At 41.6% G+C, this 23,900-nt stretch overlaps 1 protein-coding gene across 1 annotated transcript in view; it reads left to right on the top strand.

Moving 5' to 3' along the window:
* DNAH6 (dynein axonemal heavy chain 6) overlaps positions 1-23,900 on the top strand; it is a 289,189-nt gene that overhangs the window by 183,187 nt on the left and 82,102 nt on the right. The window contains exons 46-58 of the mRNA XM_060027729.1: positions 1,352-1,504; positions 2,803-2,943; positions 5,405-5,647; positions 7,180-7,347; positions 7,765-8,000; positions 10,224-10,485; positions 11,615-11,738; positions 12,249-12,445; positions 14,025-14,228; positions 15,538-15,663; positions 20,174-20,338; positions 22,734-22,801; positions 23,405-23,585. Coding sequence (XP_059883712.1) covers positions 1,352-1,504; positions 2,803-2,943; positions 5,405-5,647; positions 7,180-7,347; positions 7,765-8,000; positions 10,224-10,485; positions 11,615-11,738; positions 12,249-12,445; positions 14,025-14,228; positions 15,538-15,663; positions 20,174-20,338; positions 22,734-22,801; positions 23,405-23,585 — 2,268 coding nt within the window. The remainder of the gene's footprint in view (positions 1-1,351; positions 1,505-2,802; positions 2,944-5,404; positions 5,648-7,179; positions 7,348-7,764; positions 8,001-10,223; positions 10,486-11,614; positions 11,739-12,248; positions 12,446-14,024; positions 14,229-15,537; positions 15,664-20,173; positions 20,339-22,733; positions 22,802-23,404; positions 23,586-23,900) is intronic.

Raw genomic sequence — 23,900 nt, 5'->3', positions numbered from 1 at the left:
TACTCAAATGTGCAGATGACAATGTAAGGAATCAAGGATCATAAACAATCGGGTAAACATGTTACCACCAAAGGAAACTAATAAAGCCCCAATAACTGACCCTAAAGAAGGGAAGATCTGTGAATTGTCAGACAAAGATTCAAATTAATCCTCTTAAAAAATTTAGTGAACTACAAAAACACACAGATGGACAACTAAATGAAATTAGGAAAACAATGCATAAACAAATGAGAAGTTCAACAGAGAAATAGAAACAATTTTTTTAAAAAACCAAACAGAAATCTTAGAGCTGAAAAATACAATGACTGAACTGAGGAATTCAATAGAGAGCTTCAAAAGGATTCAACCATGTGGAAGAAAGAATCAGTGACCTAGAAGACAGGACATTTAAAATTATCCAGTCAGAAGCATAAAAAGAAAGAAAAAGAGTGAAGAAAACCTATGGGACTGATGGGACACAATCAAAACAAACAATATCCACATTGTGGGAATTTCAGAAGAAGAGAAAGAGAAATGGACAGAAAGTATATATTGTATACGGTATGAGAATGTAGTCCAATTCCTTATGGATGTAGCTGTCTAGTTTTCCCAGCACCATTTATTGAAGAGACTGTCTTTTCCCCATTGTATATTCTTACCTCCTTTGTGTAGATTAATTGCCCATAGAAGTGTGTGTTTTATTTCTGGGCTCTCTATTCTGTTCCATTGATCTATGAGTCTGTTTTTGTTCCAATACCATACTATTTGAATACTGTAGCTTTCTAGTATAGTTTGACCTCAGGGAGCATGATACCTCCAGCTTTGTTCCTCTTTCTCAAGGTGAGTTTGGCTATTCAGGATCTTTTGTATTTTCATAGAAATTTTAAAAACAAGCTCTGTTTGGTTCTTCTTTATATCTTCTCTTTGTTAGACTTCTTACTGTGTTCATCCAGTCTTCCCTCTAGTTCATGAGGATCTTTACGGTCATTACCTTGAACTCTTTATCAGGTAGATTACTTATCTCCACTTTGCTTAGTTCTTCTTCTGAGGTTTTATCTTGTTCCTTCATTTGGAACATATTCCTCTGTTGCCTCATTTTGCCTAATTCTCTGTTTATATTTCTATTGCATTAAGTAGGTCACTCTCATTGATAGTTGCTCTGTAAATAGTTGTAATTTTGGTGTGCCGTGGGAGGAGGTAAGCTCAGGGTCATCCTACTTTAACATCTTGGCCACTCCCCCAGGGTCATCTTCTCTTAAAGATAAAAGTAACTCAGTGTGAATTTTAGATCATATATTTGCTTTGTAATATACAGGCAGTAAATGTAAAATGGTTGAATAAGGTATAATGACCACTCTGCTTTCTTCTACAGATTGTAGTAGAAGAGTTTCTAGAAGATATAAATAACATCCTGAACTCAGGTGAAGTGCCGAATTTATTTGAAAAGGATGAACTGGAGCAGGTTTTAGCAGCCACCAGACCAAGAGTGAAAGAAGCAGGAATTTCTGAGGGGAATAGAGATGAGGTAGGACATGTCAGAATGGTAAGAAGGTTTTGGAAAACAAAAAGTTGTCTTAGCCTTTTTCCAGTGGTCCACAAATCCCCTTAAGCAGTCCATGGATAGAATTTTTTCAATATAATTTGTTTCCTTTGTAATCCTATGTATTTTATTTCCTACATTTAAAGCATTGGTTCATCAGGTTTCCAGAAACTGTTATGGAAAGCAGAAAACAGAAACCCTACTACCCCATGGAGATCATAGATCTGTCCAAACTGGAAAGCTTCTCTTATCCTTCTTAAACACAAATTTATTTCACACACACCCAGTGCCCTGCTTAAGGAGTTCAGTACTTTTGACTGCCTTTCCTATTGGCAAGATTATGAAATGCATTCTCCCTCTCTGTCAACCTCTCTCTCTCTCTCTCTCTCTCTAACACACACACACACAGACACACACACACACAACACAGCTGCTGTCCAGATCCATTTCTCCAACACCGTGCTACACTCTGTAAGCAGCTATTTGTCTAGCCCAGGCCTTTCTCTTCTTTCTGCACCTTATCTAACTTTTTGGGCCAGTCTTTCTCATATCCTCTCTTCCGTGTCCTTTCATGAGAATTCCCTCCCCTGCTAGGTCAGGACTTATAGGTACAGACAACCAATGTAAGCAGAAATGGCTTTATTCGAGGGACACAACCATTGGGAAGGCTAAAGAAAGGGATTCCAGGCTGAATTCCTTGGAACGATTATGAAATGACACTGTAGAAGTCAACAGTCAAGGACACTGCTGCCTCTGCCACAACCGTTCTGCTGATCCAGGAGACCTCTAACCAATCAGTGTGCTACTGCTTCAGCTGCCAGCTCCAAAGTCATGTGTCCCCCACCACGTTGGGAGCAGCTGAAGTAAGGAGCCACATCCAGAGATGGTGACCCCGGGTCCATGCCATTTCTGCCAGGCTCTGTACCTGCAAAAATAGTTGCCCTGTACCCTGTCTCTTTCTCCCAATGGTCTCCTACCCCAAGGCAAAGCCTTGTGTGACTACCTCTCTCCACTTTATTCAAGGGGTCTCCTTAAATCCACTGATGAAGAGGACCTACGTCACATGCCAAACCCAAGTTGCAACAGCGTCTGCAAAACGTCATTTAATCTTTCCAGTCTGCATGAGAAAAAGGGGTTGGAATGGGATGTTAAAACAATTCATACATCCACTATGCTAACATTTTTTTAATTTGATATTGGTAGAGTCAGATGCATTAGCCAACACTTATTTTCATAGTTGGTTCAGCCTTATTCTAAATTGAAAATGTCTTTCTTTTTGTCAGGTGTTTCAATACTTTATCAGCAGAGTCCGTCAGAAGCTGCACATTGTTCTCTGCATGAGCCCCGTTGGGGAGGCCTTTCGGTCCCGATGCCGGATGTTTCCATCCCTTGTGAACTGCTGCACCATTGATTGGTTTGTCCAGGTCGGTGACATCACAGGATATCTCTTTGAGAAGTAGGACTCGCTTGATTTTTTTTTTTTTTTTTTTTTTTTTTTGCGGTATGCGGACCTCTCACTGCTGTGACCTCTCCCGTTGCGGAGCACAGGCTCCGGACGCGCAGGCTCAGCGGCCATGGCTCACGGGCCCAGCCGCTCCGCGGCATGTGGGATCTTCGCAGACCGTGGCACGAACTCGCGTCCCCTGCATCGGCAGGTGGACTCTCAACCACTGCGCCACCAGGGAAGACCCGATTTTATTTTTTTAATGAAATATAATTGATTTATAATGTTTCAGGTGTACAGCAAAGTGATTCAGTTACATATATATTCAATTGTATATATATGTGTGTATATATATATGTTTCAGATTATTTTCCATTGTAGGTTATTAAAAGATATTGAATACAGTTCCCAGTGCTATACAGTAGGAACTTGTTGCTTATCTATTTTATATATAATAGTGTGTATCTGTTACTCCCAAATTTCCAATTTATCCCTCCCCCTACCTTTCCCCTTTGATAACCATAAGTTTGTTTTCTATGTCTGTGAGTCTATTTCTGTTTGTAAATAAGTTCATTTGTATCATTTTTTAGACTCCACATATAAGTGATATCATATATTTGTCTTTCTCTGTCTGACTTCACTTAGTATGATAATCTCTAGATCCATCCACATTGCTGCATATGGCATTATTTCATTCTTTTTTATGGCTGAGTAGTACTCCACTATATCTATCTATATCTATATCTATATCTATATCTATACCCATTACATCATTTTTTTTTTTTTCGGTTCGCGGGCCTCTCACTGCTGCGGCCTCTCCCATTGCAGAGCACAGGCTCCGGACGCACAGGCTCAGCAGCCATGGCTTACTGGCCCAGCCACTCCACAGCATGTGGGACCTTCCCATACCAGGGCACGAACCCGTGTCCCCTGCATTGGCAGGTGGACTCTTAACCACTGCACAACCAGGGAAGCCCCATTACATCTTCTTTATGCATTCATCTTTCGATGGACATTTAGGTCTCTCTTCCATGTCTTGGCTATGGTAAATAGTGTTGCTATGAACATAGGGGTGCATGTGTCTTTTTGTATTAGAGTTTTTGTCTTTTCCGGGTATATGTCTGAACTTGCTTGATTTTAAAGTGGTAACACATTGTCCAATAACTCCTCAAGGGTACTTACATTAGCTTCAAAGCCCACTAGGGATTTACTCATGTGCAAGGGATGATAATGACAATCATTGAACAAAGGCAGAATGGAATTTATAAAGAAGAGAAGACTATTAAATTTACCAGTGTAGAGTTACCATTGATCTTGACAAGAGCTGTTCCGGTGGAGTGATGGGGTAGAAGGTTCAAGAGAGAAGAAAGGAGGGGAATCGGAGACAACTCTTTCAAGGAGTTTTGCCACAAAGGAACACTATGAGATGGGTAATAGCTAGAGGGATATGTGAGGTCAAGAGAGAAGTATTTTTTCAAGTGGAGAGCACAAACAACACACGTGTGCTGATGGAAATGATTCAGAAAAGAGAATTATATTGATGGTGCAGCAGAGTTAGGCATTGTTGGACCAGTGTCACTAAATAGGCAAGAAGGGATGTGATGACTTCACCAGTGAAGGGGCTGACATGGGCAGGGAGCACGCACAGCTCACCCCAGAGTGTAAGCCCACAGATGCAAGTAGAGGGGAAGACATGGAGGTGAAAATTCATTGAAGTTCTGTTTGCATTGCTTCTATTTTTTTTTTAGTGATGTGGGGAGCAAGGTCATGAACTGAGAATGAAGAGGAAAGAGGAAGTGTTAGCAGTCTGAGGAAGTAACATAGGGTGCGAAATACTCAGGAGGATACAGGAGTGACGGATGAGACGATGTAGAAGCATTTCTGGGCTGAGCTAAGAACCCGCTTGAGCTAGTTGCCATGAATTGACAGCGAGGCCAGTCAGCACAGCTGTGGGGGGTTTTCTCCAGCCGTGCTACCTGCACAGTTGCAGGTGTGGGGTAACAGAGAGTTGCACTTGACTGAGCAGAGAGACAAGAGAGGAGCAAAGGAGTTGAGGTGAACAGGACAGTGATTATAACCATGAACCTGGCACTCAAACTGTATAATAAACGGAGAGAGGACATGAGGTCCTCATAATGGATGTGATTTTATTCATACAATTATGCTAAAAACACCCACGTTTATTCAATCAATCAAATAGTTTTTGAACAACTTCTGTGTACCAGACACTGTGCTGGGGTCAGCAAATGCAGACCCAGGACCTCCCTCAAATGAGCACAGCCATTCAATTCATGAAACATCATGGACACAAGTAGGAGTTAACAAGCTAAAATGTGGGACAAGGCGAAAAAGACTTTCAGAGAAATGCATTTTTCTTCATAGTTAAACTGTGTATTATGGAAATAAGCAACAGACTTTCCAAATCATATCTTTATTTACAGTGGCCCAAAGAAGCACTTCTTTCTGTATCAAAGACGTTTTTCTCAAATGTTGATGCTGTAAATGAAGAACTGAAAGAAAAGCTCTCCCTCATGTGTGTGAATGTCCACTTGAGTGTCTCCAGTATGGCGGAACGCTATTACACAGAGCTCCGGAGACGGTACTACACAACGCCCACCTCCTACTTGGAACTCATCAATCTCTACTTGTCTATGCTGAGTGAAAAAAAGAAGAAGTTGGTTTCAGTAAGTTTACTATTATTAACTTAAAAAAAAAAAACTTCTTTTTTTGCTTGGACTCAAAACTTTTGCCAGAATGAGTGGAAGATCTATGTTCCATCTTGCCTACTGGACCTCTCTCCATCCCATACATGCCCTTGAAAACCTACAATATGACCAAAAAGTGTCTCATGCTGTCAGTCCAAAGGCCTTCCCCTTCTCTGATATTTAGATTTTTTTTTCTTTTTTTTTTTTGTGGTACGCGGGCCTCTCACTGTGGTGGCCTCTCCCATCAGGGAGCACAGGCTCCGGACGCGCAGGCTCAGCAGCCATGGCTCACAGGCCTAGCCGCTCCGTGGCATGTGGGATCTTCCCGGACCGGGGCACGAACCCGTGTCCCCTGCATCGGCAGGCGGACTCTCAACCACTGCGCCACCAGGGAAGCCCTGATATTTAGATTTTGTCTTCTATCATTACATAAGGGTCCTTGACTCAGGAGCATGATATGGACATTGCAACAGAATTAAAGTGAAGCAGAGAACTAGTCACCTCTGCAGTGTTTAGTAAGAAGGAGAACTTTTTGTTAAATAATAGAGATGGGGGTTTGGTGGTCTCACGTGTCAGTGGTTCCCATTAAGAGCAAGGACTTCGGTGTCAGGCAGACCAGGTAGCACCTCTGCTCTACCTCTTTCTTCCTGTACAACCTTGAGCATGTTTTGTAACTGTTCCAATCTTAGTAGAAAATAAAGTTTTAAAAAAATATGTATCTACCTCTTGGATTGTTGTAGAATTTAAATAAGATATGATTTGTGAAGTGCTTGGAATATGACCTAACACAGATGAGGTGCTCAGAAAATAGTGGCTACTGTCATCATCAGGCTATTAACGTGACCTAAAATTTTCAACATTTTAAATAGTAAAAATGGAAGCATTTACCATTTAGATATTTTAAATGTCTTTCAGAGGATTTTTACCTGGTAAATGTATGCCTAGTAAAATAACGTGACACATATTTTTGAAACATGACAATTTGAACCACGTTTTCTGTCTCACCCTCAAAAAACAGTTATTCCGAGGTGCCTCCTTTACCAGATACCACTCCTTTGATCCTAGTCAAGAATTTCCTACCACCGGGGAGTAAGGTTTAGATCAGCAACTAGGGCTAAGTACCCAGGACACTATCTCCAGGGGGTCTCAGCCCTGCTGATCCACCCTGAGGAAACAAGCTCCCAGAGCTGTGACCTCCAGGAGTTTCTATTTGAACTCGTCCCTCATTCATTCAACATGCTACCAAGCTACCACAGGGAATAAAAATAATACAGTGTGGGCCTTCAGTGACGTCCTACTCCTGTGGCCAGGGGGCATGGATCCAAACCCACTGTGGTGAATATCAGGGCCATTTCCTAGAGTTCTGTTACCTGAAGCTTTCTGTACATTCACAGTGTTAACTATTACAAACTGATTCACCAATTCTGCAGATGTGAAATTCTAGTACATGAGTGAGAGATGCCAGTAAACTTATAATACTCATCATAATAGATATTTTCCTTGTCATCTAGGCACGTGAACGGGTAAAGAATGGTCTCACCAAACTATTAGAAACAAATGTACTAGTAGATGAAATGAAGTTAGATCTTTCAGCTTTAGAACCTGTCCTTTTAACAAAGTCACAAGATGTTGAAGCCCTGATGGACAAACTGGCAGTGGATCAAGAAAATGCTGATCAGGTATGCAGCATCACCCGACAGTGGGTGAGAAGGCTTTGACCACCAACCGATCCCTTATATACAATGACACATGATTGGATTTTTAAATATGTTATGAAAATAATTAAGTGATAGGTCAATTTAGCCATGCTTTTAAGCCTGGCTCTCTCCCTGAGAATGAGTGAACCCAACGAGTGGGACAGAGAGAGTTGTGAGAATAGTACCAGCTGCAAATATAAAGCAGCGAATCTTCTCCTAAGAAGGAACTGTCTGTTCTAATAACTTTGTCTCCATTATTATCAACATGGCATGAGACGGACAAAGGAGAGCATAAAATGCAGTAGAGAAAAACTTCTTTCATCATTGGTCTAATCTTTGCTTTGAAACATTGAAATTCAAATACTGAGACCACTTAAGCAGTCGTGTTTTAATGGTTAGGTCCGAAGCGTTGTGCAAGAAGATGAAGCGGTAGCAAAAGTGAAAGCCGAAGAAACCCAAGCCATAGCTGACGATGCTCAAAGAGATCTTGAAGAAGCTCTCCCTGCACTCGAAGCTGCTAACAAAGCACTGGATTCCTTAGATAAAGCAGATATATCTGAAATCAGAGTTTTCACAAAGCCCCCAGATATGGTCATGACTGTGATGGAAGCCATCTCTATTCTCTTGAATGCCAAGTGAGTACCTCACAATCACCCATTACCAAAATACCTGGTGGAATTTCTTTGCTCTTTTTCTCCATTTTCATTTACATGTTTTCATTCTATTCTCCACCCTCTCATCAGTTCGGTCTGTCATTCAACAAATTGATTCCACAAGCATTTTCTTGAACATCTATTTTGCACTAGATGATGGAAAATATAAGTTCTTCCGTACAAGGCACTTACAGTCTAGTAAGGAGAGAGGCATGAAAAATAATAATTTCAAGACATGTGAGAGTTGCATAGTATTAGGAGTGCCAAGAAAAGAGTGCCTAAGTCCCCCTGCGGAGGTGTGAGCAGGTTTTTTGGGAGACGATGCTCAGGTGGAGAGTGGACCATGGGGAGAGCTCAGGGATCTTTGATGCTCATGGATCTTTGATGCTCATGGATTGGGTGGTGCTGGGCAGGAGGGCAGTGACTGAATCATGAACGGTCTTGTATGCTGTGCTAAGCAGTTCAGGTTTCACCTAGAAGATACGCAGTTTTCAAACTTTCTTTAGTAATATAAACTTTTCTTCAATAAAAATTGTGTTATAAGAAACCTTTCCAAGGAAAATTGATCAAAGTGAAGGTAGGGGGCCTAGAGCACTCCCCCGCCAGGCCTCCCTGCTAACCCTCTGGCCAGCACCTCGGTGGGATCTGGGGGCTCTTCAGAGCACAGATGGAGAGCCCTGGCCACAGGGGACTGAGAACCATTGAACATTGTTGACATAATCAGATTTTCACGTGAACCTGGCCAAAGTTCACAAAGAGTGAGTTTGACTGAGAGACAAAACCAGTTCGAAGGTGATTGTAGTGTCCTGGCAAGAGATTTTAAGGATCTAAACCAAGCAAAGGAGATAAAGATGTGAGTGCCTGGGCTGTTTTTGAAGTAAAACTATTATTCCTATAATGCCTTACATTTCTATGACTCTATGATTTTATAATTGTTTCTCTACCAAAACTGTGTTGTATGGAACATTAGTCATCCAACTACTTGTCCCCCATGAATGGTGGTGCACATAACTACCAATTACTGGGATTATAGTATTGAGATTAAAACTACCCACTTTTGGGGATAACATTTTTAATTAATTTATTTTTATAGAGATATAGTTGACGTACAATATTATGTTAGTTTCAGGTGTGCTACATAGCGATTTGACATTTGCACACATTGTGAAACAATCACCACGGTAAGACTAGAAGCCATCTGTGGGATAATATCTTTTTTTTTTAACTGGACTGGTACTTTAATAGTATTTTTAAAAATTATTATAAATAACACATAATTGGACAACATTAAAAACACATCTTTGTAGCTTCTTTACATTAACTTCAATTTTCTGTCTTGCTTGGAACTAATAATAGTAATAGTAGCAGTAAAAAAAACCCTCATTTTGGGGGGGTAACTAATATAAATGTCATTCTACAAATTTTGAAAGTCTGTTAGATGCAAACAAAATAAATTTTTATAACTGTAGCTCAACCAGTAAATAAGAGCATTTGCAGAAACATCATTTTAAGTATTTTTTAAAAGAACAAACTATACACACTATGAAAGTAAAATTGCATAAATATATGCCTAGTAAACAAAAGTAGCAGCTCGTGGTGCTCTTAAAGCCTAGTAAAATGCTTTCAGTAAATTGTGTTATATTTGCTTTATAATAGGAAAACTCAGAGCAAGTTAAACGTTACATGACTAATAACATAAACAATTGACATAACTCTGTCTGAATTCCATCTAATCATGCCTAAATGACGTATTTTCTTATTTCTTTTTTTTTTTTTTTTAATTTTTGGCCACGTTGGGTCTTCGTTGCTGCACGCAGTCTTTTCTCTAGTTGCGGCGAGCCCCCGCACGGGCTTCTCACTGAGGTGGCTTCTCTTGTTGCAGAACACTGGTTCTAGGCGCACGGGCTTCAGTAGCTGTGGCACGTGGGCTCAGTAGCTGTGGCTCACAGGCTCTAGAGCGCAGGCTCAGTAGTTGTGGCACACGGGCTTAGTTGCTCTACAGCATGTGGGATCTTCCCGAACCAGGACATGAACCCATGTCCCCTGCATTGGCAGGCGGATTCTTAACCACTGTGCCACCAGAGACGTTCCTGACTTTTTTTTTAATCTGTGGGATAATATCTTAATGTCCTCAAAGGAATACATTTCTTTTGTTCTTACATTCCCTCATTACAATGCTATTAACTTATCATGTGTATTTTTCAGGCCTGATTGGCCAACGGCAAAGCAACTTCTTGGTGACTCTAACTTCCTGAGAAGACTTTTAGAATATGATAAGGAAAACGTTAAGCCTCAAATCCTGGCAAAGCTTCAAAAGTATATTAATAATCCTGATTTCGTGCCTGAAAAAGTAGAGAAAGTATCCAAAGCATGTAAATCCATGTGCATGTGGGTAAGAGCGATGGATCTGTACTCTCGTGTAGTCAAAGAAGTCGAACCAAAGAGACAGAAACTCCGCGCTGCACAGGTACGTCATCTGTGTTGTGATATTTTGTAGAATCAAAGGCCATGATCATCAATCATTCAAGCTCCCTTTGTGGTGCCGCTGAGACCCTACACAATATAGATAGTAATCATGCTCTTGAAAATTAGTTTTTGTTTTAAAAAATAGCTAGCAAAGATTGTTTTTTTCAGAAATGACCTCTGAAATCAGCCCTCTTCCAGCATAAAAGGAAAGTAAGTCCTTAGTATATTCATATCGTCAGGCCTATGGTAATTTTTTACTTTATTTTAGCTCTAGCATCTGATACTCTGTTTCTATTTGCTAAATACTCCCACACTTGATGAGGTTCTAAAAACCAGCTTAACCCACAATTGGATGTGAGGCCCCAAGAAGAACAAAGAATGATCATTTAGTGGAACAGGTTACCAAAAGAACCACAGCTATAGAGCAGGGGCTGGCAAACATTTTCTGTAAAAATCCAGACAGTAAATATTTTCAGCTTTGCCGGCTCTATGGTCTCTGTTGCGATTACCCAACTCTGCCGTTGCAGCACCAAAACAGCCATCAACAATTCAGACACGAGTTAAGTGTGGCTGTGTTCCAATATAACTTTATTTATGGTCATTGGAAGCCAAATTTCATACAATTATCATGTGTTATGAAATACTATTCTTCTTTTGATTTTTCCCCCAACCATTTAAAACTGTAAAACGATTCTCAGCTCACAAGTCACACAGAAACAGGCAGTGGGCTAGATTTGGCCTGCAGGTCATAGTTGCAGACCCCTGCTCTAGAGAACTAGTTAGGAAAGATAGTTTTCACTATTGCATGAGTATTTCATTTGTTTTATCATTTAAAGTTAATAGTCCATTTTAGTAACCAATTCATCCTCAAACGCTTGGTACATCTGTTTCTCTAATCCTTCTATGATTTATTTTGTTGGGCTTTGTTTTTGTTTTGTTTTGTTCTGGTTCTGCTTTTATATTTTATTCTCTCATATATGTTTTAACTTTGTATATCATATCACTATCTTTTAGGACAAACTCTTTTAAGAGAAAGAAAACATAAATCCTATTTTTTTTAAATAAACTATTATAAATGGGCAAATTTGACCTTCTTTGGGGGCCTGTTCTTATTTACTTGATTTTATTAGGCTGAACTTGATATTACAATGGCTACTCTGAGAGAAAAGCAAGCATTACTAAAAAACGTGGAAGATCAGATACAGGCCTTACAACGTGAATACGACAAAAGCGTGAATGAGAAAGAAAGTCTGGGTAAGTAACTCGTAAAATTTATGCTGGTCAGGAAATGCCTGATTTTCAAAAGGAAGAAGCGTTTTCCGGCAGTCAGGTCTCAACCTCCATCCAGTATGTAGGGCATATTTGCGTTAGATGGATGGCCTTAACCTTCTAGTATAACATTAGTATATTGTATATATTCAACTCCTATATCTGAATAAGGCTTTGGGGGGGAATGTTACATTATAACACAGAGCAGCACATGAATTTGATCCAGAAAATAAATACCACATGGGCAGAAAGAGAGCGCTATCTTCAGCCAGAGTAAAGGAGTATCAAAAAGGAACTCTCAGCATGGAAGAGGCAAACTTGGACTTGGCTCTGAAATGGGTACTAGTGCTGAATTGGTGTGAGGTTTCCCAGAGATGTACTGACGTCATTAGCTAAGTCATGCTCATTCTGCTATCAGCAGAAGCAGATGAACAAACTTCTTGTACTGTAGGCAAATATTGAATAACATAACCCGGTTTTCTTTAAATTTTCTAGCAAAGACGATGGCCCTGACCAAAGCACGTCTGGTACGTGCTGGAAAGCTGACGGCCGCATTAGGAGACGAGCAAATCCGATGGGAAGAAAGCATCGAGAAATTCAACGAGGAGATATCGAACATCATCGGGAATGTGTTCATAGCAGCAGCTTGCGTGGCCTATCATGGGGCCTTCACAGCCCAGTACAGGCAATCGGTGGGTAAACGTGCTTTCTGTGAGGAGGGGTGAGAAGCAGCTGAAACTGAGGGAGGCGGGGTGTGTGTGTGTCATTTTTCCAAGTGTAGAGGGAGGTTCTCCATGAACCTTAGGTATTCATTCCACTGCCCCCAAGTCAGTGATGGTTACCCCTAGGCTTTCCTTAACACAATCCCCCTTTTCCTCTCCCGCCTTAGAAAGTTACTCATCGCTTGCTTACACAGGAACCTGAGGAAGAAAAAGAGACAGGGAGTCTTCCCGACTTAGGATTGAACGAGGATGAAGTGTTCTGAATTGGTGAGGGCCTGCTACAAAGGGCTCAACGATGGGAAAGAGCAGGAAACTGAATTATTTGGAGATATTTGCAAACCACTTTTATGAAATGCCTTCCTAAAAATGTTTATCCCTGTCCTTGAGAAATAAAACCTGGTTGGTATAGGACTCATACAGATTCTATAGGAGCTCAGGGATCATCTGATGCCAAGCGGGCAGTGGGGCCAGGGGTGCTCTTGGGGGACAGACAGTTCCCTAGTGTGCATGACTGTGCCACTCGTTGAAGGAGGTGACATGCTAACACCCCTCTGCTCGATTTACTAATTGCCAGTAGCCCCCTTGGTCATTGTGATAACTCCCAACTTCTCCACATGCTGCCAGACTCTCCCACCTACACCCGTGGGTGAAGGCTACTGTGACAACCCCTTTCTTTTCTACACGAGAAAACTGAGGTCCAGACAGGGCGTGGGACATGCCCAAAGCCACAGCTGGTTAACGGCGTAGTTCTAGCCGCCAGATCTCTTATTAGTCCACTTCTTGTGTCCTGTGCTCTGATGCCAGGATGCCTGTGGAGTCTGGTAGTGATCTCGGGTGGCCTCGGCCTGCAGCGGCTTGAAGCAGGGTTTCCGTTCCTGGCCAGCGATTGAGGTCGGGTCGCGGTGGTAAGAGCACTGAATCCTTGCCCCTAGACCAGTGGCCAGTGACAAGGTCCTGACACTATGGCTTTGCAGAAAAAGAATTCCCACAAAGACAGAAAGTAGTGAAACAAGTAATTTACTAGGAGGAAAATAGAGTACAGTACATGTGGATAGACACACGGGCAGGCTCAGGGAGAGTTGCGCCCTCATGGCAGTTTGAATCACTTTTATGGGGCATTTCTTCCGGGTTTCCTTTGGCCAATCATTTTGAGTTGCCTGGTTCAAAATATGTATTGGTATAGCTCAGGATTTCCCATGTGTGCGTCCACATCTCTTAGCCAAGATGAATTCTACCGAAGAGGCCTATGGGTAAGTGAGCATTAGTTGACCTCACTCCCCTTTTGACCTCCAAGGAGCCTTTCTGTGCATGTGTAGTCGGGGAGGTCTCCTGACTTCAAGAATGAGGAATATGTATCTTCTATCTGGGCAGGGCCCAGCCTCCTCTCTCAACTGTCCTGTCATTCCCATCTGAGAGTATCGGTCCACAGGAACAAACTCAAACCATTTGCCCCCGGGACCCATCTATCTCCTGCCTAAGTAGGACTTGTTGTGTGTATCTTCATTTACTGAGTATTCCTGACTCTATACAAGCTTTTCTCCTTCTACAGCTTATAGAGTGTTGGATCCAGGACTGTCAGTCTCTAGAGATCCCAATCAATCCTGCCTTCAGTCTCATTAACACTCTTGGCGATCCCTACGAAATACGGCAGTGGAACACAGATGGGCTGCCCCGTGACCTGATATCAACGGAAAATGGCATTCTGGTCACTCAAGGGAGACGGTGGCCTTTGATGATTGATCCCCAAGATCAGGTGTGTAACCAGCGCTTCAGATAAAGAGCAGCCTATTAACTCTGCTTAATATTGCACTATTACAAATTCTAAAAGTGGACTTTAACGTACTTGTAAGAATCTTGGACATTTAGACCTAGAAGGGAGTTGAGCTGTCTTCTAGTCCACGTCCCTCATTTTGTGGAGGTAGAAAGTAAAAAGAGAGGAGTCCAAGTGCTCTAAACACTTGATTTTTTAAAAATATTTTTATTGAAGTGTAGTTGATTTACAGTGCTGTGTTAATTTCTGCTGTACAGCAAAGTGATTCAGTTATCCATATATGTGTGTGTGTGTGTGTGTGTGTGTGTATACACACATATATATACATTCTTTTTCATATTCATTTCCATTATGGTTTATCACAGGATATTGAATATAATTCCTTGTGCTATACAGTAGGACCTTGTTGCTTATCCATTCTATATATAATAGTTTGCATCTGCTAATCCCAAACTCCCAGTCCTTCCTTCCCCCACCTCTCCTCCCCCTTGGCAACCACAAGTCTGTTTCTGTTTCATAGATAAGTTCATTTGTGTCATATTTTATATTCCACATATAAGTGATATCATATAGTATTTGTCTTTCTCTTTCTGACTTACTTCACTTAGTATGATAATCTCTAGGTCCATACATGTTGCTTCAAATGACATTATTTTGCTCTTTTTTGTGGCTGAGTAATATTCCATCATATATATGTACCACATCTTCTTTATCCATTCATCTGTCAATGGACATTTAGGTTGTTTCCATGCCTTGGCTATTGTGAGAAGTGCTGCCATGAACGTAGGGGTCTGCACACTTGATATTGATTGGGTTTGTTTAGGAGGTTGACTATTTGTTTTCTGTGGGAGGAGAAATTCATTCCTGTCCCTGTTCTTTGTTCCTAAGAGGTCTAAGGAGTGAGAATGAAGTCAAGGTGTGATGAATTTTAGGGCAAGCCTGCCTGGAATATACAGAATCCCATTATCTGAACTTAAGTCCATGGATCAATTGTTCTAAATGGGGTTTAGAAAAAGGAATCCATTTGAAAGCAAGGGAGACAAGCTTGAACACCTTAAGTGTGAGCTTTTTTCCTAGATGGGTCTTTTCTTCATTTGACCCAAATTTGAACAAAAGCAAGAATCCCAAACGTTAGATTTAAAAGGTATTTTTATTTGCAGTGGGAGTGGTATATTTTTTTTCTTATCTTTCAAACTTGTTTCTAGATTGAACAAAATTTCTAAAGTTTAAAAACTTCCACTTTTTTTACAAACTCGAAAGTAAACATCCTGCTTTGTGCTTTCTCATACAGGCAAACCGTTGGATAAGAAACAAAGAAAGCAAAAATGATTTAAAGGTCATTAAACTCACGGATAGTAATTTCTTACGCACACTGGAAAATTCAATCCGACTTGGTTTACCCGTCTTACTGGAAGAGGTTTGCTTTTTACTTTTCTTTTCTTAGTTTCCAACCTTCAGATCGCATCTGGAATCCTATACAGGCCATGTCTGCCTCACACTAAAGACCCCAGTCAGTGCACTTTTCTAGCTGGTCAAACCAATTGCTTTTCTCCTTAAACAATACACTCTCGCATGGGGAGCAGTCTGTGATTGATCGAATATTTGGAAGATATGCCTTTGGTGTTAAGTGGGATGGGCTCTGTTTTCTAACACTGCTGATTCTCAGGCCTCGTGTGGCTCTTGATCGTTAGCGGCCCCGAAAACTCAAAGCAGCAGTGTCATCAGGGAGTATCTCCTCGCACCAGTGATGTGAAGCCAGTAAAACACCCCAAAGGGCATAAACATTATTTTCCACTTAGACGTAAAGTCAGAATTAGATTAAGGGGTATGATATAAACTTTTATTTTAAAAAAATTGATGTTTGTTGAGTCTACATGCTTTATTTCCTCAGAGTCACTCCAAGAGTGATGTTTTTGAAACTGTTCATTCATTCAACACACATGGTTTGAGAATTAATGGCAAACAGTACAGATGCGGTTCTTGCCCTTAGTAGTTTACGATCTAGTTGGGGACAGAGATAATAACCAGAGAAAAGAGAGAGGAAATGAGACAGAAAGGGAGGAAGAGAACTTGCAGTAGGGGCTTTGAAGGGACAAGCCCAGTGCTGACATAGCCTATAAAGGGGTGTGGGGAGCTAAAGTAGATGCATGGCTACAGGTGGTAACATTTAAGCTGTGACCTACGTGATGAGCTCGCCATGGGAGGAGCTCAGAGAGATGGGCTTTCCAGGCAAAGGGGACAGCATTTACAATGGCCTTGGGCACAAAAGAAACTGGGTAATAATTATGGTTTATTTCCCTAATTTCCCATTCTATTTTATGAGAAGGATGAGTAATTGAACACTGTGAGCTGAGCCTCAGTGTAACCGTGTCTAGAAGGATCTTTGCTGCAACAGAATGGCGAGAAGCCCAGAAAAGACTGCGGACCTGGGGCAGCTTAGCTGCAGCCCTGGCATGGTGCCTAGAATAATCAGTAATATTAGCAACAGCTACCACTCACTGAGTGCTCACTGCATGCCAGACTCTGTTGTTGGTATTTAATGTATATTAACTCTTTAATTCACACTGCAACCTTACAAGGTGTGATGAGGAAACTGAGGCACAGAAAGGTTAAGTATACCATCTGAGCAGCCTTGACCATCTAGAAAATCCACAGCAAGTTACCATGCTCCCAGCTCAAGCTACAAAAAAGCACAGGAAGCTTCCATGTGTGGCTTGTGGCCTTGACCAAAATGGGCAAAGTTCTGTAATGCGTCCCAGGCCCCCATTCAAACCCTGAAGTTACAGGACAGAGTGAGGTCTCCAAAAATCCTCGGCCCAGTTATGTTAGCCCCAAACTAGTTTCTTTTTTTTTTTTTTTTCTAATGTGGACCATTTATTTATTTGGCTGCATCGGGTCTTATTTGCAGCACCCAAGATCTTCATTGTGGTGCTCAGGCTTTTCTCTAGTTGTGGCGCACGGGCTCTAGAGCACGCAGGCTTAGTTGCCCCACAGTGTGTGGGGTCTTAGTTCCCTGGCCAGGGATCGAACCTGCATCCCCTGCATTGGAAGGCGGATTCTAAGCCGCTGTGCCACCAGGGAAGTCCCCTAACTGGATTCTTAAACCCCAGTTTACGTCGTGACACAGGAGGTCCTGAGGGAATTTCTTTTCTCACGGCAATGGACAAAAGACTTTCTGTGACATTCTACCCCTGGAGAGCAGAGCCTCTTAGCTGTAGCAGCGTGCTCTTGGGAGTGGGGAGTAGGGCCCTGGTTAGAGCGGGGCCAGAAAGAGGACACTCTGACTGAAAGGGGACTGAAAGAGGACACTTTCCTGCTTTCTGTGACTTGGTGTCATTCGGGTTGTACACCTAGCTGCTTTCTACATTTGTGGGGTGGTATTTTCAGACTTTGTCTCCACCCATTCATGGGTGTGAAATCGAGTTAATCGACCTCATTCAGCATTTTTTAATGAAATAGAATAGACTTCTGCTTGTTTGTTTTTAATTCACCTGTATTTGTAACAACTTGTAAAGCAGAATGTGACTTAAGCACTACATTTCATACAGGTCTTTTGTCTCCTTAGGTAGGTTTATTCCTAGATATTTTATTCTTTTTGTTGCAATGGTAAATGGGAGTATTTTCTTAATTTCACTTTCAGATTTTTCATCATTAGTGTATAGGAATGCAAGAGATTTCTGTGCATTAATTTTGTATCCTGCTACTCTACCAGATTCATTGATTAGCTCTAGTAGTTTTCTGGTAGCATCTTTAGGATTCTCTATGTATAGTATCATGTCATCTGCAAACAGTGACAGCTTTACTTCTTATTTTCCGATTTGGATTCCTTTTATTTCTTTTTCTTCTCTGATTTCTGTGGCTAAAACTTCCAAAACTATGTTGAATAAGAGTGCTGAGAGTGGGCAACCTTGTCTTTTTCTTGATCTTAGTGGAAATGGTTTCAGTTTTTCACCATTGAGAACGATGTTGGCTGTGGGTTTGTCATATATGGCCTTTATTATGTTGAGGTAAGTTCCCTGTATGGCTACTTTCTGCAGGGTTTTTATCATAAATGGGTGTTGAATTCTCTGCATCTATTGAGATGATCATATGGTTTTTCTCCTTCAATTTGTTAATATAGTGTATCACGTTGATTGATTTGCATATATTGAAGAACCCTTGGATTCCTGGGATAAACCTCACTTGATCATGGTGTATGATCCTTTTAATGTGCTATTGGATTCTGTTTGCTAGTATTTTGTTGAGGATTTTTGCATCTATGTTCATCAGTGATATTGGCCTGTAGTTTTCTTTCTTTGTGACATCTTTGTCTGGTTTTGGTATCAGGGCAATGGTGGCCTCGTAGAATGAGTTTGGGAGTGTACCTCCCTCTGCTATATTTTGGAAGAGTTACTGGGCATATACCCTGAGAAAACCATAATTCAAAAAGAGTCATGTACCACAATGTTCATTGCAGCTCTATTTACAATAGCCAAGACATGGAAGCAACCTAAGTGTCCATCAACAGATGAATGGATAAAGATGTGGCACATATATACAATGGAATATTACGCAGCCATAAAAAGAAACGAAACTGAGTTATTTGTAGTGAGGTGGATGGACCTAGAGTCTGTCATACGGAGTGAAGGAAGTCAGAAAGAGAAAAACAAATACCGTATGCTAACACATATACATGGAATCTAAAAAAAAAAAAATGGTCATGAAGAACCTAGGGGCAAGAGGGGAATAAAGACGCAGACCTACTAGAGAATGGACTTGAGGATATGGGGAGGGGGAAGGGTAAGCTGGGACAAAGTGAGAGAGTGGCATGGGCTTATATACACTACCAAATGAAACTAGAAAAGAAAAACTAGCTCTGTTTTAGTGCCTAAAGTATCACAGTATCTCACTTAGTAGAAAGAAATCTTATCTTCCCCTTAAGTAGTTGTCATGCCATACAGATTTTTAAATGTTAACAAAAATAAAGAAATACTTGAAAACATATTATCAGAGGAAATGGAGACAGAGTGTTGAACACGTAGCCACGTAATCCTCAGGTAGAGCTTAGTCTACTTCTTCCACACGGGATGTGTCGTAGAATAGACTTTAAAAAGCACAAAATTGTATCGTGGATAGTAAGGAAAAACCTTATCTCATAGACTTTTGTTTTAAGAATTTGCATGCTTGGGTACCATATCACAATATGAAATGGATTTGTGAATTATTGATTACATCAAATTTTGACAGGGCCCCCCTCACATACATGCTGTACAAAGATGTTCGTCATGGGGTCTGTTGGCAATGTGTGCATGCCCAGGTTCTTACCAAAAATCAGATTTGCTTTGGGGGGAAAAAAATTGCTGTCATGTAGAATAGAGATCCACAAACTTCTATAAAGAGCCAGATATTTTAGGTTTTTCAGTTCACATACAGTCTCTGTACAAATATTCTCTGAACAAATATTCTTCTTTGTCTTGTTTAGTTTGGGGGCTTTGTTTGACAACCCTTTGAAAAGGTAAAAAACATTCTTAGCTCAAGAGCTATACAAAAACAGGCCCCAGAGGACCAGCTAGGCCTGCAAGCTGGAGACTGCAGCTCCTGACTTAGAAAAACCGTGAAGGTGAACAGAGCTTCCTTTGTCTGGGGTCTGTTCAAGGACCACCCTGTGGGCTCTTCTTTCTTAGCTGCTTTCTCTTGGGGCCGAATCGTGTGTAAGTTTAGTCCAAATAAATATATGTCCTTCCTATGCTCTTATCTCTTTAGAGTATCGATGAAACAATCCCTGGAAAATGTACACTGTTAGAGGTAGTAAGAGGAGTTTAAGAAATATCCATAAGGTCACAGAAAAATTGCCCATTCAGAGTAAAGTCTAAGGCCCAAGAAATTTGGAAAAGTTGCTGCCATCCATTTAATGACTTGTTTTTTATATTTTTGTTTTAATGTTTAAGCTTAGAGAGATCCTGGATCCAGCTCTGGAACCCGTCCTTTTGAAACAGACTTTCATCAGTGGTGGACGAGTGCTCATTCGCCTTGGAGACTCGGACATTGATTACGATAAAAACTTCAGGTTCTATATGACGACCAAATTGCCAAACCCTCACTACCTGCCTGAGGTACGAGCTGCCGGCCTGAGAGGGTTTTAATGGTGTGATGGGTCTCCCACCTCTTCCCCTCTGCCACACCCCTCCTCCCACCATCCTCCACTCGCTTCTCTTCTGAGTCCTGACCCTGATTCCAGTCACCCTTCGGCTCACCTTCCGGTTGGAACTCAAACCCCTCCCCGCTTGGCCCCCAGGTCCCGCCCTGTCTCACTCCCCTGTGCTCCTTTTCGGCTCATGCCTTGTTCTCCCAGGTCGCCAGCCGCTCCTCGGGACACGGGACACCACTCCCTTCTAATCATTCTTCTCTCTCCTCAGAACAAGGCCATTTGTCTCCTCTTATTTCCCCTCTGAGAAATGAATCAGAGCCTAAGAGAGCCTCTGGGGGAGGGGGTACCTGTCAGTGTCTAAGTGTGCAGGTGCCTAGCAGACAGCCTGCTTAAGAATTCTGGTGACCACCAACATTGGAGAATCATGATTCTAACGTCCAGTGTCTGTACTTAGAGTTCTGGGGAAGGGGCATCTTGTCCCTTCCCCTTCCTCATGCTCTCAGACTATTTGAAGGGAGCTGTGTGAAGCCCACATCCATACACAGGTGTCTGAACCACAGTAAGATCCAGAAGAAGCCCTACTCTTGTGCTGCAGAGCCCAAGGCAGTTGTAACAGAAATGAAGACAGCGGGGACCCCTTTCTCCCTTCCCGCAGGGAGCACAGAGGGGCAGCTCTACCCCAGCAAAGCCCGCTGCAGACTCTGGTCCAGGCACAGCCACTCACTCTGCGGGGTCCTCCCTGCCCCGCGGGCCTCCCGTTCTCTAATGGGGCCCAAGCAGTGAGGAAAGGGACTTCAATCAGAACTTCAGTCCTCCATCCTCCACTAAAAATCATCTTGGGATACAGCATTCCAAAGAGTGTCATTTCATTTTAGTTACTGAATTCCTCATAGCTGTCTGTCTTCCCTAGATGTGTTCTGGTTGAATGAAATTGACACACATTTCTTGCATAAAATGAGGGAAATGCTACTGATATTAAAAGCCTAGGTCAGGGTTTTCCTTGTCGACCTCAAGCAGTTTAATTACACAGCTGCTGCCAGAGCTCATATCCCAAGTTCCCTTTTAGAGTTGAGAAAAGTGACCCGTGTGCTGACTCACAGCCTTTGATTTCTCACTTTATTTAACTTTTGAGAGGGAACATCACACACCTCCCCAATCCCAGCTCTGTGACTGCAGGTAAATTATTCCATTTCTTGGATCCTCGAGTCAATCAACTATAAAGTGGAGACAAAGGCCACTTCAAGGATTTGTTTATGAAGATTAAATAAGAATAATGTGTGTAGATAAAAAACAAGGTCCTACTGTATAGCACAGGGAACTATATTCAATATCCTGTGATAAACCATAATGGTAAAGAATATTTTAAAAGTATGTATATGTATAACTGAATCACTTTGCTGTACAGCAGAAACTAACACAACATTGTAAATCAACTATACCTCAATAAAATAAAATAAAAATTTTAAAGAATAATGTGTATACGGACTTCCCTGGCGGTCCAGTGGTTAAGAATCTGCCTTCCAATGCAGGGGATGCAGGTTCGATCCCTGGTTGGGGAACTAAGATCCCACATGCCGTGGGAAAAACTAAGCCTACACCACAACTACCGAGCCTGCGCGCTCTGGAGTCCACGTGCCACAACGAAAGATTCCGCATGCTGGGACAAATGTCCCACATGCCACAACTAAGACCCAACACAGCCAAATAAATAAATAATTTAAGAAAAGAATAGTGTGTATAAAATATATGACATTCAAACACTCTTATTATATTTGTGATTTTTGCTGTTGACTTATTCAATAACATCAGAATATTATAGTAACATTTTTTCATAAAAATAGTATGATGAGACAAAGTATGTAAAGCTCTATGTATTATTAATAAGATCATCTTTTTAACAAAGACAAACTAAGTGAAAGTCGCTATAACTAAGTGATTTTTATTAGCATATTTAGTCCTCACAAATACCCTATGCATTTTTCCTATTTTTCCAATTTTTAAGGATCAGGACCTGAAGCTCAGAATGGACTGGCTTGTCCCACATCCTTCATACACTGAAGGGTACAGCTAGCATTTGATCCCTGCTTCTTTCTAACCCTTCACTGGCGCACCTTTCCTTAAAACATCATTCTCTAATGGTGGCATTTGAGAAACAAGATTATCACTCATGGCAGCAGGGAAAATCACATTATAATTTTGTGAGACTAGGATTTTATTGCTTGCTGTGTGGGGGGGGGGGGCAGTGAGTTCACCATTAGACCCAGGATACATCCAGCTGGGTAATAATGAGCCCTATTCTAATAAAGAAAGCAGTTCCTACTTTATTCGTCTGAACTGATTACTCTATGCTTCTCTTCTAGGTGTGCATCAAAGTTACCATCATCAATTTCACTGTAACCAAATCAGGTCTGGAGGATCAGTTGTTAAGGTAAAAGAAAGGGGGTGGGGGGGGCAAAGGTTTCCTAATATTTTGTTTAGAAATTTTGACTAAGAAAAAGATTAGCTCGCAAATAGAGGATGGGAGCAAATGATGAAAGAACAAGTGAGGGGAGACGTAAGTTCGCATGTTTAAATGGGAGAGGCTAGAGGTAAAGCACCTTTTTTAGGTGTGACCAAGAATCACTTCATGGAGGTGATGGAATTTCAGAGTCTCCCATGTCAGGTTGGAAAGAACGTTCCAGGCACCATTTCAGCTTGGCACAAGCAACCATTAGAAACAGAAATTGAATGACTAGAAGACATCAAGCACTGAGCAGGTTTTCCTAAGAGAAGATGAGAAGAAGCCATGGGAGCTGTGGGGTGCAGTTCTCTGAAATACAAGATAAATAATCAGAGCTTATACATAGTGCTTTGAATAGCCACTGGGACACCCAGCAAAAGAGGGCCTTGTGCATGAGGATGTGGCTGGTAGCATTAGTATTCAGCTAAGTAGTATTCAGGATAAGAACAATGAGAAATAGGAAAAGAAAAATAGAAGAAACTTCAGGGCCCTGACAAAGACCTAATTTAGGTCTCATCACTTTGGCATCAGTGATGTCGTGCGGCTTGAGAAGCCTGAGTTGGAAGAACAAAGGATTGAGCTCATTGTGAGGATCAATGCTGACAAAACCCAGCTGAAAGCTATCGAAGAGAAAATCCTGAAAATGCTCTTCACATCTGAGGGAAATATTCTGGACAATGAAGAACTTATTGACACACTCCAGGACTCAAAGGCAAGTAAAATATTTTTATTATTTATAGAAAGTGTGTTAATTTGGGCTTCCCTGATGGCACAGTGGTTGAGAATCTGCCTGCCAACGCAGGGGACACTGGTTCGAGCCCAGGTCTGGGAAGATCCCACGTGCCGCGGAGCAGCTAAGCCCGTGCGCCACAACTACTGAGCCTGCGCTCTAGAGCCTGCGAGCCACAACTACTGAAGCTTACACGCCTAGAGCCCATGCTCTGTAACGAGAAGCCACTGCAATGAGAAGCCTGTGCACCACAATGAAGAGTAGCCCCTGCTCACCGCAGCTAGAGTATAATTGCTT

Source organism: Delphinus delphis, chromosome 12 (assembly GCF_949987515.2).
Source record: "Delphinus delphis chromosome 12, mDelDel1.2, whole genome shotgun sequence".
Taxonomy (NCBI): domain Eukaryota; kingdom Metazoa; phylum Chordata; class Mammalia; order Artiodactyla; family Delphinidae; genus Delphinus; species Delphinus delphis.
Note: the sequence above shows the minus strand (reverse complement) of the source record. Positions and strands in the feature narration are given on the sequence as shown.